This window comes from Oncorhynchus gorbuscha, linkage group LG15 (genome assembly GCF_021184085.1).
Source record: "Oncorhynchus gorbuscha isolate QuinsamMale2020 ecotype Even-year linkage group LG15, OgorEven_v1.0, whole genome shotgun sequence".
In the NCBI taxonomy this organism is placed as follows: Eukaryota; Metazoa; Chordata; class Actinopteri; order Salmoniformes; family Salmonidae; genus Oncorhynchus; species Oncorhynchus gorbuscha.
The window spans coordinates 83,154,678-83,170,974 of NC_060187.1; the positions used below are offsets into that span (position 1 = coordinate 83,154,678).

At 47.5% G+C, this 16,297-nt stretch overlaps 1 protein-coding gene across 1 annotated transcript in view; it reads right to left on the reverse strand.

Annotated features, from left to right (window-relative positions):
* LOC123998240 (neuronal acetylcholine receptor subunit beta-2-like) overlaps positions 1 to 16,297 on the reverse strand; it is a 58,576-nt gene that overhangs the window by 12,495 nt on the left and 29,784 nt on the right. Inside the window, 2 exon segments of the mRNA XM_046303276.1 lie at positions 3,939 to 3,983; positions 4,138 to 4,283. Coding sequence (XP_046159232.1) covers positions 3,939 to 3,983; positions 4,138 to 4,283 — 191 coding nt within the window.

Below are 16,297 nucleotides of genomic sequence, written 5' to 3' on the forward strand. Positions count from 1 at the left end.
TGAACTGTTTAGCTCAGGTGACTGTTGGTAGTGCAGACTGGAGTTAGAGTTTTGCAGGTGATGTGAACTGTTTAGCTCAGGTGACTGTTGGTAGTGCAGACTGGAGTTAGAGTTTTGCAGGTGAGACTGGAGTTAGAGTTTTGCAGGTGATGTGAACTGTTTAGCTCAGGTGACTGTTGGTAGTGCAGACTGGAGTTAGAGTTTTGCAGGTGATGTGAACTGTTTAGCTCAGGTGACTGTTGGTAGTGCAGACTGGAGTTAGAGTTTTGCAGGTGATGTGAACTGTTTAGCTCAGGTGACTGTTGGTAGTGCAGACTGGAGTTAGAGTTTTGCAGGTGATGTGAACTGTTTAGCTCAGGTGACTGTTGGTAGTGCAGACTGGAGTTAGAGTTTTGCAGGTGATGTGAACTGTTTAGCTCAGGTGACTGTTGGTAGTGCAGACTGGAGTTAGAGTTTTGCAGGTGATGTGAACTGTTTAGCTCAGGTGACTGTTGGTAGTGCAGACTGGAGTTAGAGTTTTGCAGGTGATGTGAACTGTTTAGCTCAGGTGACTAGTGCAGACTGAGTTAGTTTTGCAGGTGATGTGAAGACTGTGAGTTGCAGAGAGTTTTGCAGGTGATGTGAACTGTTTAGCTCAGGTGACTGTTGGTAGTGCAGACTGGAGTTAGAGTTTTGCAGGTGATGTGAACTGTTTAGCTCAGGTGACTGTTGGTAGTGCAGACTGGAGTTAGAGTTTTGCAGGTGATGTGAACTGTTTAGCTCAGGTGACTGTTGGTAGTGCAGACTGGAGTTAGAGTTTTGCAGGTGATGTGAACTGTTTAGCTCAGGTGACTGTTGGTAGTGCAGACTGGAGTTAGAGTTTTGCAGGTGATGTGAACTGTTTAGCTCAGGTGACTGTTGGTAGTGCAGACTGGAGTTAGAGTTTTGCAGGTGATGTGAACTGTTTAGCTCAGGTGACTGTTGGTAGTGCAGACTGGAGTTAGAGTTTTGCAGGTGATGTGAACTGTTTAGCTCAGGTGACTGTTGGTAGTGCAGACTGGAGTTAGAGTTTTGCAGGTGATGTGAACTGTTTAGCTCAGGTGACTGTTGGTAGTGCAGACTGGAGTTAGAGTTTTGCAGGTGATGTGAACTGTTTAGCTCAGGTGACTGTTGGTAGTGCAGACTGGAGTTAGAGTTTTGCAGGTGATGTGAACTGTTTAGCTCAGGTGACTGTTGGTAGTGCAGACTGGAGTTGTTTGCAGGTGATGTGAACTGTTTAGCTCAGGTGACTGGAGTTAGAGTTTTGCAGGTGATGTGAACTGTTTAGCTCAGGTGACTGTTGGTAGTGCAGACTGGAGTTAGAGTTTTGCACATGTGACTCCAGTTGTGCCCACTGTCTTTTAGCAATCGAAAAAAAACCTGTAATGACCAATCACTCAGCTGAGAAGATTGTTACTAACCAATCATACAGCAGAGAGGAGAGTTAGTGACCAATCACACATCTGAGAAGATTGTTAGTAACCAATCACAGAGCAGAGAGGAGAGTTAGAGGCCAATCACTCAACTGAGAAGATTGTTACTAACCAATTACACAGCAGAATGGAGAGTTAGTGACCAATCACACATCTGAGAAGATTGTTAGTAACCAATCATAAAGTAGAGAGGAGAGTCAGTGACCAATCACATAGCTGAGAAGATTGTTAGTAACCAATCACAGAGGAGAATTAGTGACCAATCAAAAGTCATAGAAGAGTGTGAGACCCACAAACAGCTGCTGTGAGCTTCACTTTTGAAATAACATTCAGCGAAATGCATCTTTACTTTCCATAATGATCTTCATGTAAATATGTTCCTATAGTGACCTTTACTGTCCTGTCCAGGAACAGTGTGATAACTCAGCTCCATTAATTAGAGATGTAAGACAGAAGGACTAATGTCTACCATGACCCTATAGTAAGTCAGTTAAAAACACTCACTCAAACACACATCTAATCATCCTGACTGAAATGGCCGACTATCCAGATCGCGTGTGTGACAGTGAGTGAGTGTGCATATGTATGTATGTATGTATGTATGTATGTATGTATGTATGTATGTATGTATGTATGTATGTATGTATGTATGTATGTATGTATGTGTATGTATGTATGTGTGTGTGTGTGTGTGTGTGTGTGTGTGTGTGTGTGTGTGTGTGTGTGTGTGTGTGTGTGTGTGTGTGTGTGTGTGTGTGTGTGTGTGTGTGTGTGTGTGTGTGTGTGTGTGTGTGTGTGTGTGTGTGTGTGTGTGTGTGTGTGTGCGAGTTTGCCTCCCAGACACACATGATTGAAGGTGTGTGGGTCAGTCACTGACGTGCTCTTAGTGACATGCTCATGCTCTTAGTGACCTTGATGGTGGTAGCCCTGTAACTGTGATGTATTATGAGCCATAATGGTCCAGATAGCAGTGGCTCTATGGCTGTTAGGGCTGTAGTAGAACCTTAATAACCATTTACAATAGGGGATCTGTAACTGTTATTGCTACAGTATACAGTGGGGCAAAAAAGTATTTAGTCAGTCACCAATTGTGCAAGTTCTCCCACTTAAAAAGATGAGAGAGGCCTGTAATATTCATCATAGGCACACTTCAACTATGACAGACAAAATGAGAAAAAAAATTGAGAAAATCCCATTGTAGGATTTTTAATGAATTTATTTGGAAATTATGGTGGAAAATAAGTATTTGGTCACCGACAAACAAGCAAGATTTCTGGCTCTCACAGACCTGTAACTTCTTCTTTAAGAGGCTCCTCTGTCCTCCACTCGTTACCTGTATTAATGGCACCTGTTTGAACTTGTTATAAGTATAAAAGACACCTGTCCACAACCTCAAACAGTCACACTCCAAACTCCACTATGGCCAAGACCAAAGAGCTGTCAAAGGACACCAGAAACAAAATTGTAGACCTGCACCAGGCTGGGAAGACTGAATCTGCAATAGGTAAGCAGCTTGGTTTGAAGAAATCAACTGTGGGACCAATTATTAGGAAATGGAAGACATACAAGACCACTGATAATCTCCCTCGATATGGGGCTCCACGCAAGATCTCATCCCGTGGGGTCAAAATGATCACAAGAACGGTGAGCAAAAATCCCAGAACCACACGGGGGGACCTGGTGAATGACCTGCAGAGAGCTGGGACCAAAGTAACAAAGCCTACCAACAAAGCCTACCATCAGTGAAGACAGAGGGATAAGGAGAGAGAGGTGAAGACAGAGGGATAAGGAGAGAGAGGTGAAGACAGAGGGATAAGGAGAGAGAGGTGAAGACAGAGGGATAAGAGAGAGGTGAAGACAGTGGGAAGAGAGAGAGGTGAAGACAGAGGGATAAGGAGAGAGAGGGATAAGGAGAGAGAGGTGAAGACAGAGAGATAAGGAGAGAGAGGTGAAGACAGAGGGATAAGGATAAGGAGAGAGGTGAAGACAGAGGGATAAGACAGAGGGAGAGAGAGGACAGAGGGAAGACAGAGGGATAAGGAGGAGAGAGGTGAAGACAGAGGGATAAGGTGAAGACAGAGGGATAAGGAGAGAGAGGTGAAGACAGAGAGATAAGGAGAGAGGTGAAGACAGAGGTGAAGACAGAGGGATAAGGAGAGAGAGGTGAAGACAGAGGGATAAGGAGAGAGAGGTGAAGACAGAGGGATAAGGAGAGAGAGGTGAAGACAGAGGGATAAGGAGAGAGAGGTGAAGACAGAGGGATAAGGAGAGAGAGGTGAAGACAGAGGGATAAGGAGAGAGAGGTGAAGACAGAGGGATAAGGAGAGAGAGGTGAAGACAGAGGGATAAGGAGAGGTGAAGACAGAGGGATAAGGAGAGAGAGGTGAAGACAGAGGGATAAGGAGAGAGAGGTGAAGACAGAGGGATAAGGAGAGAGAGGTGAAGACAGAGGGATAAGGAGAGAGAGGTGAAGACAGTGTAACTGACCTGTGTGAGCCATACGTTGGTGGTCATGACCTGCTCTCTCTCGTGCTGCAATAGAAAGAGGAACACAGCAACATTATTGGGGTGGGTTAGAGACATTATTATGTTCTGAGGTGGGTGGGTTAGAGACATTATTATGTTCTGAGGTGGGTGGGTTAGAGACAGTTCATGGGCCACCCCACACACACAGACACATACTCACCACACTGATGAGCTGGGCCAGTGACACCATCAGCTGAACTGTCACCAGCTCAGAACCATTGGTCGCTGGGCGGATCAGTTTGTTATAGTGGGCGGGGTTTAGCAGGTGCTCCACCAGCCGCTCTTCAGTATCCGCCCCCAGGCTGCCTGAAAATAAATAAATAATTGGTTCACAGACATGTCCATCAAACGCTTTCTATGGTGATAACAACAACAACAAAAAACAAGAACAAAGGATATAGCTGAAACTGTTTAATGGGGAGGCAGAGGGATAAGGAGAGAGAGGTGAAGACTTGTGAAAGCTGTATGTTAGTCTGCTCGATAACATTGTGTTCAGTATAAAGCTGGGAGTCTATGAGGCATGACGGTATTCCTCTCTGCCTGCTGGAACATGTCAGCACAGCTCTAGTCTCTCCCTGGCTCAGGAGCTGACATCATATCAATGAGTCAAGCAGTCTTACTGTCTCTCCCTCTCTTCCTATCTTCCTCTATCCCTCTCTCCCTATCTTCCTCTATCCCTCTCTCCCTATCTTCCTCTATTCCTCTCTCCCTATCTTCCTCTATCCCTCTCTCCCTCCATCTCTCTCTCCCTCTCTCCCTCTATCCCTCTCTCCCTATCCCTCTCTCCCTCTCTCCCTATCCCTCTCTCCCTCTATCCCTCTCTCCCTATCCCTCTCTTCCTCTCTCCCTATCCCTCTCTCCCTCTCTCCCTATCCCTCTCTCCCTCTCCCTCTCTCCCTCTATCCCTCTTTCCCTATCCCTCTCTCCCTCTCTCCCTATCCCTCTCTCCCTATCCCTCTCTCCCTCTATCCCTCTCTCCCTCTATCCCTCTCTCCCTCTATCCCTCTCTCCCTCTATTCCTCTATCCCTCTCTCCCTCTATCCCTCTCTCCCTCTCTCCCTATCCCTCTCTCCCTCTATCCCTCTCTCCCTATCCCTCTCTCCCTATCCCTCTCTCCCTCTATCCCTCTCTCCCTATCCCTCTCTCCCTCTCTCCCTATCCCTCTCTCCCTCTCTCCCTCTCTCCCTCTCTCCCTATCCCTCTCTCCCTCTATCCCTCTCTCCCTATCCCTCTATCCCTCTCTCCCTATCCCTCTCTCCCTCTCTCCCTATCCCTCTCTCCCTCTATCCCTCTCTCCCTATTCCTTTCTCCCTCTATCCCTCTCTCCCTCTCTCCCTATCCCTCTCTACCTCTATCCCTCTCTCCTCTACTGTCTATTTCTCTGCTCCTCCATCTCACTTTTCCTCCGACTCTTTCTCTTTCCCCCGTCCTCACCCCACTCCCACACTCCCCCACTCCCCCACTCCCACACCCTCTCAGGTTGTTGTCATATCACTGGAGTGGCTTGGTTTTGGCAGAGCTGTCACAATACCACACAAAGTGGAGGATAAATACTGATGCAGGAGACTCACCACAACAACTCTCTCTCTCTCCCCTTCCCTTTATCTCTCTCTCTCTCTCTCTCTCTCTCTCTCTCTCTCTCTCTCTCTCTCTCTCTCTCTCTCTCTCTCTCTCTCTCTCTCTTCCCTTCCCTTCCCTTTATCTCTCTCTCTCTCCCCTTCCCTTTATCTCTCTCTCTCTCCCCTTCCCTTTATCTCTTTCTCTCTCTCTCCCTCTCTATCCCCTTCCCCTCTTTCTTTCTCCCTCTCTATCTCCTTCCCCTCTTTCGTTCTCCCTCTCTATCCCCTTCCCGTCTCGCTTTCTCCCTCTCTCTCCCCTTCCCCTCTTTCTTTCTCCCTCTCTATCCCCTTCCCCTCTTTCGTTCTCCCTCTCTATCCCTTTCCCGTCTCGCTTTCTCCCTCTCTCTCCCCTTCCCCTCTTTCTTTCTCCCTCTCTATCCCCTTCCCCTCTTTCTTTCTCCCTCTCTATCCCCTTCCCGTCTCTTACTCTCTCTCTCCTCTTCCCCTCTTTCTTTCTCCCTCTCTCTCCCCTTCCCCTCTTTCTTTCTCCCTCTCTATCCCCTTCCCGTCTCTTACTCCCTCTCTCTCCCCTTCCCCTCTTTCTTTCTCCCTCTCTCCCCTTCCCCTCTTTCTTTCTCCCTCTCTATCCCCTTCCCATCTCTTACTCCCTCTCTCTCCCATTCCCCTCTTTATTTCTCCCTCTCTATCTCTTACTCCCTCTCTCTTTCCCCTTCCCCTCTTTCTTTCTACCTCTCTAACCCCTTCCTGCCTCTCTTACTCCCTCTCTCTCCCCTTCCCCTCTTTCTTTCTCTCCTCTCGCCCCCCTTCCTGTCTCTCTCCCCTTCCCCTACTTTCTTTCCCCCTCTCTCCATCCCCCTTCATGTCTCTCTCTTCCCCTTCCCCTCTCTCCCTCTCTTTCCACTACTTTCCCCCTCTCCATCTCCCCTTTCCCCTCTTTCCACTAATTTATCTTCCTCTCCCCTCTTTCCATCTACTAGCTCTCCCTCTCCCCCTCTTTCCACTACTTTCCATCTCCCCATGTTCTCTCTCCCCCCTCTTTCCACTACTTTCTCTCCCTCTCCCCCTCTTTCCACTACTTTCTCTCCATCTCCCCCCCTCTTTCCATTACTTTCTCTCCCTCTCCCCATGTTCCCTCTTTCCACTACTTTCTCTCCCTCTCCCCCTCTTTCCACTCCCCTTTCTCTCCCTCTCCCCTCTTTCCACTTACTTTCTCTCCCTCTCCCCATGTTTCTTTCCACTACTTTCTCTCCATGTTCTCTCCCCCTTTCCCCCCCTACTTCTTCCCCTCTCTCTCCCCTCTTTCCCCTACTCCATCTCCCCATGTTCTCTCTCTCTCCCCTCTTCCCCCTGCTCCATCTCCCCATGTTCTCTCACTCCCCTCTTCCCCCTGCTCCATCTCCCCATGTTCTCTCATCTCCCCCCTCTTCCCCCTGCTCCATCTCCCCATGTTCTCTCTCTCTCCCCCCTCTTCCCCTGCTCCATCTCCCCATGTTCTCTCTCTCCCTCTTCCCCCTGCTCCATCTCCCCATGTTCTCTCACTCCCCTCTTCCCCCTGCTCCATCTCCCCATGTTCTCTCTCTCCCCTCTTCCCCTGCTCCATCTCCCCATGTTCTCTCTCTCCCCTCTTCCCCCTGCTCCATCTCCCCATGTTCTGCTCCATCTCCCCTCTCCTCTTCTTCCCCCTGCTCCATCTCCCCATGTTCTCTCTCTCCCCTCTTCCCCATGCTCCATCTTCTCCCCCTCTTCCCCATGTTCTCTCTCCCCCTCCTTCCCCATGTTCTCTCTCCCCCTCTTCCCCATGTTCTCTCTCCCCCTCTTCCCCATGTTCTCTCCCTCTCCCCCTCTCTCCCCATGTTCTCTCTCCCCCTCCTTCCCCATGTTCTCTCTCCCCCCTCTTCCCCATGTTCTCTCTCCCCCTCTTCCCCATGTTCTTCTCTCTCTTCCCCTCTTCCCCATGTTCTCCTCTCCCCCCCTCTTCCCCCTGCTCCATCTCCCCATGTTCTCTCTCTCCCCTCTTCCCCCTGCTCCATCTCCCCATGTTCTCTCTCTCCCCTCTTCCCCCTGCTCCATCTCCCCATGTTCTCTCTCTCCCCTCTTCCCCCTGCTCCATCTCCCCATGTTCTCTCTCTCTCCCCCCCTCTTCCCCCTGCTCCATCTCCCCATGTTCTCTCTCTCCCCTCTTCCCTCTGCTCCATCTCCCCATGTTCTCTCTCTCCCCTCTTCCCCCTGCTCCATCTCCCCATGTTCTCTCTCCCCCTCTTCCCCATGTTCTCTCTCCCCATCTCCCCATGTTTCTCTCTTCCCCCTGCTCCATCTCCCCATGTTCTCTCTCTCCCCTCTTCCCCTGCTCCATCTCCCCATTCCCCTTCTCTCTCTCCCCTCTTTCCCCTGCTCCATCTCCCCATCTTTCTCTCTCTCCCCTCTTTCCCCTGCTCCATCTCCCCATGTTCTCTCTCTCTCCCCCTCTTCCCCCCCTGCTCCATCTCCCCATGTTCTCTCTCTCCCCTCTTTCCCCCTGCTCCATCTCCCCATGTTCTCTCTCTCCCCCTCTTTCCCCTGCTCCATCTCCCCATGTTCTCTCTCTCCCCTCTTTCCCCTGCTCCATCTCCCCATGTTCTCTCTCTCCCCCTCTTTCCCCTGCTCCATCTCCCCATGTTCTCTCTCTCCCCTCTTTCCCCTGCTCCATCTCCCCATGTTCTCTCTCTCCCCTCTTTCCCCTGCTCCATCTCCCCATGTTCTCTCTCTCCCCTCTTTCCCCTGCTCCATCTCCCCATGTTTCTCTCTCTCCCCTCTTCCCCTGCTCCATCTCCCCATGTTCTCTCTCTCTCTTCCCCTCTCTCCCCCCCTGCTCCATCTCTCTCTCCCCCTCTTCCCCCTGCTCCATCTCCCCATGTTCTCTCTCTCCCCTCTTCCCCCTGCTCCATCTCCCCATGTTCTCTCTCTCCCCTCTTCCCCCTGCTCCATCTCCCCATGTTCTCTCTCTCCCCTCTTCTCTCCCCCTCTTCCCCCCTGCTCCATCTCCCCATGTTCTCTCTCTCCCCTCTTCCCCCCCCTGCTCCATCTCCCCATGTTCTCTCTCTCCCCCCCTCTTCCCCCTGCTCCATCTCCCCATGTTCTCTCTCCCCTCTCCCCTCTTCCCCATGTTCTCTCTCTCCCCTCTTCCCCCTGCTCATCTCTCTCTCCCCTCTTCCCCCTGCTCCATCTCCCCATGTTCTCTCTCTCCCCTCTTCCCCCTGCTCCATCTCCCCATGTTCTCTCTCTCCCTCTTCCCCCTGCTCCATCTCCCCACGTTCTCTCTCTCCCCTCTTCCCCCTGCTCCATCTCATGTTCCCTCTTCCCCCTGTTCTCTCTCCCCTCTTCCCCTGCTCCATCTCCCCATGTTCTCTTCCCCCTTCCCCTGCTCCATCTCCCCATGTTCTCTTCCCCCTTCCCCCTCTCTCTGTTTCTCTCCCTCTTCCCCCTGTTCTCTCTCCCTCTTCCCCCTGCTCCATCTCCCCATGTTCTCTCTCTCCCCTCTTCCCCCTGCTCCATCTCCCCATGTTCTCTCTCTCCCCTCTTCCCCCTGCTCCATCTCCCCATGTTCTCTCTCTCCTCTCCCCTTCCCCATGTTCTCTCTCTCCCCTCTTCCCCCTGCTCCATCTCTCTCTCCCCTCTCCATCTCCCCATGTTCTCTCTCCCCCTGCTCCATCTCCCCATGTTCCTCTCTCTCCCCTCTTCCCCCTGCTCCATCTCCCCATGTTCTCTCTCTCCCCTCTTCCCCCTGCTCCATCTCCCCACGTTCTCTCTCCCCTCTTCCCCTGCTCATCTCCCCCTGTTCTCTCTCTCCCCTCTCCCCCTCTTCTCCCCTGTTCTCTCTCCCCTCTTCCCCCTGCCCCTGCTCCATCTCCCCTCTTCTCCCCTGTTCTCTCTCCCCTCTCCCCTCTTCCCCCTGTTCTCTCTCCCCTTCTTCCCCCCTGTTCTCTCTCCCCTCTTCCCCTGCTCCATCTCCCCATGTTCTCTCTCTCTCCCCTCTTCCCCCTGTTCTCTCTCCCCTCTTCCCCCTGTTCTCTCTCTCCCCTCTTCCCCCTGCTCTCTCTCTCTCTCTGTGGCGTTCTGTGTTCAGTGAACATGAAGGACAGCCTCAGTGGTTGGATCAATGAAGACTGTAATCATAAGCCATAAACTCCCCCATCCCTCTCTCCGTTTTTATCTCCATCGCTTTTTCTCTCTGACAGCCTGATATTGTCTCTTCCTTCGTTCCCATCACTGTCATCAATACAAATGCTGTCAGCCTGTGTGTAGCTATTTGTCTGTTTGTTGTGTGTGTTGATGTGAGTGTGTGTAAGGGGGGTAAAGACGTGCTTGTGTGTATGTGTTTATCTTTGTGACTTTGTATTTTAGGGGTGATGGGGTAGAGCTTGAGCTTGAGCTTGAGCGTGTGTGTGTGTGTGTGTGTGTGTGTGTGTGTGTGTGTGTGTGTGTGTGTGTGTGTGTGTGTGTGTGTGTGTGTGTGTGTGTGTGTGTGTGTGTGTGTGTGTGTGTGTGTGTGTGTGTGTGTGTGTGTGTGTGTGTGGTGCGTGCGTGCGTGCGTGCGTGCATGTGTGGTGCGTGCGTGTGTGCCACATGAATAATACACATTGCTACTGAACAAAGCACTGTGGGCTCAGCTCCTGATCTCAGACATGCACTACAGACACACACACTCCTTGAATGCCCTTGACTACACTCGTCACTATGCACACACACACACACCTAGGATACAAACACACATACACACAGTACACTACAGTTCAATACTCTCTGTCAGCATCTGCTGCTAGGCTTTAATGACATCCCTCACTATATACTCAGCATCTGAATAAATGACCACCATTATCTCTGTCTTTCTCCTTTTCTCTCTCCCCCTTTCTCCCTCTCTTTCTCTCTCTTCACCTTTCCTTTCCCTCCCTCCCTCCATCTCTCCCGGCCACTGTGTCATAGTCAGGCCCAGGCAGAATGGTTGTAATGTTGCTGGTAGCTCAGGTTGTATCCAGCCTGTTTTCCATTGGAAATATTGCAAAGTTAATGTGACACCATGAATATTTCAGACTGACTCCCACATTAGACCTCAGTAAGACCGAGGGAAGGGAGGTAGAGGTACGAAATGATGACCTAACCCTGAGACTAAATCAGGATGAGACTAGATGAGACTAGATAAAGATGAGACGAGATAAGGGTGAGACTAGATGAGGGTGAGACTAGATAAGGGTGAGACTAGAAAAGGGTGAGACTAGATAATTATGAGACTAGATGAGACTAGATGAGACTATATAAGGATGAGACTAGATGAGACTAGATAAGGATGATATTAGATAAGGATGAGACTAGATGAGGATGAGACTAGATAAGGATAAGACTAGAAAAGGATGAGACTAGATAAAATGAGACTAGATAAGGACAATATTAGATAAGGATGAGACTAGATGAGGATAAGACTAGATAAGGATGAGACTAGATAAGGATGATATTAGATAAGGATGAGACTAGATGAGGATGAGACTAGATAAGGATGATAATAGATAAGGATGACACTAGATAAGGATGAGACTAAATCAGGATGATACTAGATGAGACTAGATAAAGATGAAACTAGATAAGGGTGAGACTAGATGAGGGTGAGACTAGAAAAGGGTGAGACTAGATAATGATGAGACTAGATGAGACTAGATGAGACTAAATAAGGATGAGACTAGATGAGACTAGATAAGGATGATATTAGATAAGGATGAGACTAGATGAGGATGAGACTAGATAAGGATAAGACTAGAAAAGGATGAGACTAGATAAGGATGAGACTAGATAAGGATGATATTAGATAAGGATGAGACTAGATGAGGATGAGACTAGATAAGGATGAGACTAGATAAGGATGATATTAGATAAGGATGAGACTAGATGAGGATGAGACTAGATAAGGATGATAATAGATAAGGATGACACTAGATAAGGATGAGACTAAATCAGGATGATACTAGATGAGACTAGATAAAGATGAAACTAGATAAGGGTGAGACTAGATGAGGGTGAGACTAGATAAGGGTGAGACTAGAAAAGGGTGAGACTAGATAATGATGAGACTAGATGAGACTAGATGAGACTAAATAAGGATGAGACTAGATGAGACTAGATAAGGATGATATTAGATAAGGATGAGACTAGATGAGGATGAGACTAGATAAGGATAAGACTAGAAAAGAATGAGACTAGATAAGGATGAGACTAGATAAGGATGATATTAGATAAGGATGAGACTAGATGAGGATGAGACTAGATAAGGATAAGACTAGAAAAGGATGAGACTAGATAAAATGAGACTAGATAAGATTAGATAAGGATGAGACTAGATGAGGATGAGACTAGATAAGGATGAGACTAGATAAGGATGAGACTAGAAAAGGATGAGACTAGATAAAATGAGACTAGATAAGGATGATAATAGATAAGGATGACACTAGATAAGGATGAGACTAGATGAGACTAAATCAGGATGAGACAAGATAAGGATGAGATGAGACTAGATAAGGATGATATTAGATAACGATGAGACTAGATAAGGATGAGATGAGACTAGAAAAGGATGAGACTAAAGGATGAGACTAGATAAGACTAGATAAGGATGAAACTCAATAAGGATAAGACTATATAAGGATGAGACGAGATAAGGATGAGATGAGACTAGAAAAGAATGAAACTAGATAAGACTAGATAAGGACGAAACTCGATAATGATAAGACTAGATGAGGATGAGACTAGATGAGACTAAATCAGGATGAGACAAGATAAGGATGAGATGAGACTAGATAAGGATGATATTAGATAACGATGAGACTAGATGAGGATGAAACCAGATAAGGATGAGACTAGATAAGGATGAGACTAGATAAGGATGAGACTAGATAAGGATGATATTAGATGAGGATGAGACTAGATAAGGGTGAAACTAGATGAGACTAAATCAGGATGAGACTAGATAAGAATGAGACTAGATGAGACTAGATGAGGATGATACTAGATGAGACTAGATAAGGATGAGACTAGATAAAGATGAGAATGGATACGGATGATACTAGATAAGGATGAGACTAGATGAGACTAAATCAGGATGAGACAAGATAAGGATGAGATGAGACTAGATAATGATGATATTAGATAAGGATGAGACTAGATAAGGATGATATTAGATAAGCATGAGACTAGATAAGGATGAGACTAGATAATGATGATATTAGATAAGGATGTTACTAGATAAGGATGATATTAGATAAGGATGAGACTAGATAAGAATGAGACTAAATGAGACTAGATGAGGATGATACTAGATGAGACTAGAAAAGGATGAGAATAGATAAAGATGAGAATGGATACAGATGATACTAGATAAGGATGAGACTAGATGAGACTAAATCAGGATGAGACAAGATAAGGATGAGATGAGACTAGATAAGGATGATATTAGATAACGATGAGACTAGATAAGGATGAGACTAGATAATGATGATATTAGATAAGGATGAGACTAGATAAGGATGATATTAGATAAGCATGAGACTAGATAAGGATGAGACCAGATGAGACTAAACGAGACTAGATAATGATGAGATGATAATTGAGACTAGATAAGGACTGATAATGATTAGATAAGGATGAGACTAGATAATGATGAGACTAGATAAGGATGAGACTAGATAATGATGAGACTAGATGATGAGACTAGATAATGATGAGACTAGAAAGGATGAGACTGGATAATGATGAGACTAGATAATGATGAGACTAGATAAGGATGATACTAGATAAGGTTGAGACTAGATGAGGATGATATTAGATAAGCATGAGACTAGATAAGGATGAGACTAGATAAGATGAGACTAGATAAGGATGAGACTAGATAAGGATGAGACTAGATAAGGATGAGACTGGATAATGATGAGACTGGATAATGATGAGACTAGATAATGATGAGACTAGATAAGGATGAGACTGGATAATGATGAGACTAGATAAGGATGAGACTGGATAATGATGAGACTAGATAATGATGAGACTAGATAAGGATGAGACTAGATAATGATGAGACTAGATAAGGATGAGACTAGATAAGGATGAGACTAGATAAGGATGAGACTGGGTAATGATGAGACTAGATGAGGATGAGACTGGGTAATGATGAGACTGGATAATGATGAGACTAGATAAGGATGAGACTGGGTAATGATGAGACTAGATGAGGATGAGACTGGGTAATGATGAGACTGGATAATGATGAGACTAGATAAGGATGAGACTGGGTAATGATGAGACTAGATGAGGATGAGACTGGATAAGGATGAGACTAGGTAAGGATGAGACTGGATAAGGATGAGACTAGATAAGGATGAGACTGGATAAGGATGAGAATGGATAATGATGAGACTAAATAAGGATGAGTCTAGATAAGGATGAGACAGGTTTTGTCTACAAACATGGTTTTCTCTTTTTTTGGGTGATTCGAATAGTTGCAAGACTTCATGTGCTTCCCCGCCGAACCCCAAAACAGGGAGGTCTAAGAAACAGCAACACACTCATGAAACATACACACGTGTTCTACTTCACACACACACAGCCCATTTCACACAAACATTCAAACACATTCATACACACCACAGGAGGATGGTGGCACCTTGGTTTCCAGGTGTTTAATGCTATTCCACTGGCTCCATTCCAGCCATTATTATGAGCTGTTCTCCCCTCAGCAGCCTCCACTGACACACACCTCAAACCAACAGATAGAAGGTTAAGACACCCTACTGGGGGAAACCGGGACACACAGGGCCAGCACTCTGCATCTAAATTGAATCATCTTGTTTGGCTTATTGTAGTGATGATGATTCATATTTATATAGCAACCCTATTGCACAGTGGGAGAGGAGGGGGAGGTGAGGGGTGAGATTAGCGGGGGAGTAGGAGGGTTGTTGTCTCTCCTCTCTGTAGCTGGCTAGAGAGGTTTTTTGGTGGCGGCTGAAGCCTTTTATGCTGTCTCCTGTCTCCTGTCTCCTGTCCTTGTGTCTCCACAACCAGACCCAGGCCCCAGCCCAGCAGGCTGGCTGTGGAGACACCAGGAGACAGGACAGGCCAGGCTGGCTGTGGAGACACCAGGAGACAGGACAGGCCAGGCTGGCTGTGGAGACACCAGGAGACAGGACAGGCCAGGCTGGCTGTGGAGACACCAGGAGACAGGACAGGGCAGGCTGGCTGTGGAGACACCAGGAGACAGGACAGGCCAGGCTGGCTGTGGAGACACCAGGAGACAGGACAGGGCAGGCTGGCTGTGGAGACACCAGGAGACAGGACAGGCAGGCTGGCTGTGGAGACACCAGGAGACAGGACAGGCCAGGCTGGCTGTGGAGACACCAGGAGACAGGACAGGCCAGGCTGGCTGTGGAGACACCAGGAGACAGGACAGGGCAGGCTGGCTGTGGAGACACCAGGAGACAGGACAGGCCAGGCTGTGGAGACACCAGGAGACAGGACAGGCCAGGCTGTGGAGACACTAGGAGACAGGACAGGACAGGACAGGCCAGACTGGCTGTGGAGACACCAGGAGACAGGACAGGCCAGGCTGGCTGTGGAGACACTAGGAGACAGGACAGGCCAGGCTGGCTGTGGAGACACTAGGAGACAGGACAGGCCAGGCTGGCTGTGGAGACACTAGGAGACAGGACAGGCCAGGCCAGACTGGCTGCAGGACTGCTAGGCTCCAGCATGCTGGTTCTCAGTAGACCATAGCAGTCGTCATAACTAAGGCCATAACACTGATCCTAAAACTAACAGCAGAGTGGACAAAATGAGCTACTGGGTTTCTGCATTCCAGAACTCTCTGGAACACAGAACTCACACCAGAAACAGCTACTGGTCTTATAGGAGAAGAGGCACATGGACAAAAAATATTAAATGGAGAAAATATGGTGACAGCATTTTTGTTAGTCATAAAGCCTTTGGAAAACCATCACCCTCATCTTCTTTCTCTGTGTTTTTGGATATTCAGTTGATTGAGATGATTGCTTTTATTAAGGCAGAGCAACTAGCCAAGAGGCACAATCCTTCTGCTCCTCTTGGTCTGAGAATAACATATCACACATCACGTCATATCAAGTCACATAATATCTAATTGTATCTCAACATTTCACAAACATCACATCAAATTAAATCATATCAGGTCATATCGTCATTCTGTATCAGAGTACAGAGATAGAGACATTAGCCCAAAACTCTAAGAGTCCGACAGGCACACACTACCAGGCCCTTATACTACACTACACCCTCACAGACACAGATCATTTAGACTGAGGAAGAGATACGGCCTGCTAACCAGTAATAGTCCGTATCTCACTGTAACTAACATCATTTGCATTGGCCAATGTCACTACAGACTGATTTAAGACTTATTGGAACATTACTGGCGTATAATCAGGAGCTGTGATATGACAGACCAGGCTTTCTTTGAATTGAGCGATAAATGATAGTTTGTCACAGAATTATTGCTAGTTGACTGGCGTTGTGACAGTAGCTTTGGCACTTATAGGGCATTTAGTTTGAATGTTTAATGGAAATCTCATCTCTTCTTCCATACGCAAAAAAATATTTATCTCACATTTTGTGCACAAATTTGTGTACATCCCTGTTAGTGAGTATTTCTCCTTTGCCAAGATGATTCATCCACCTGAAAGGTGTGGCATATCAAGA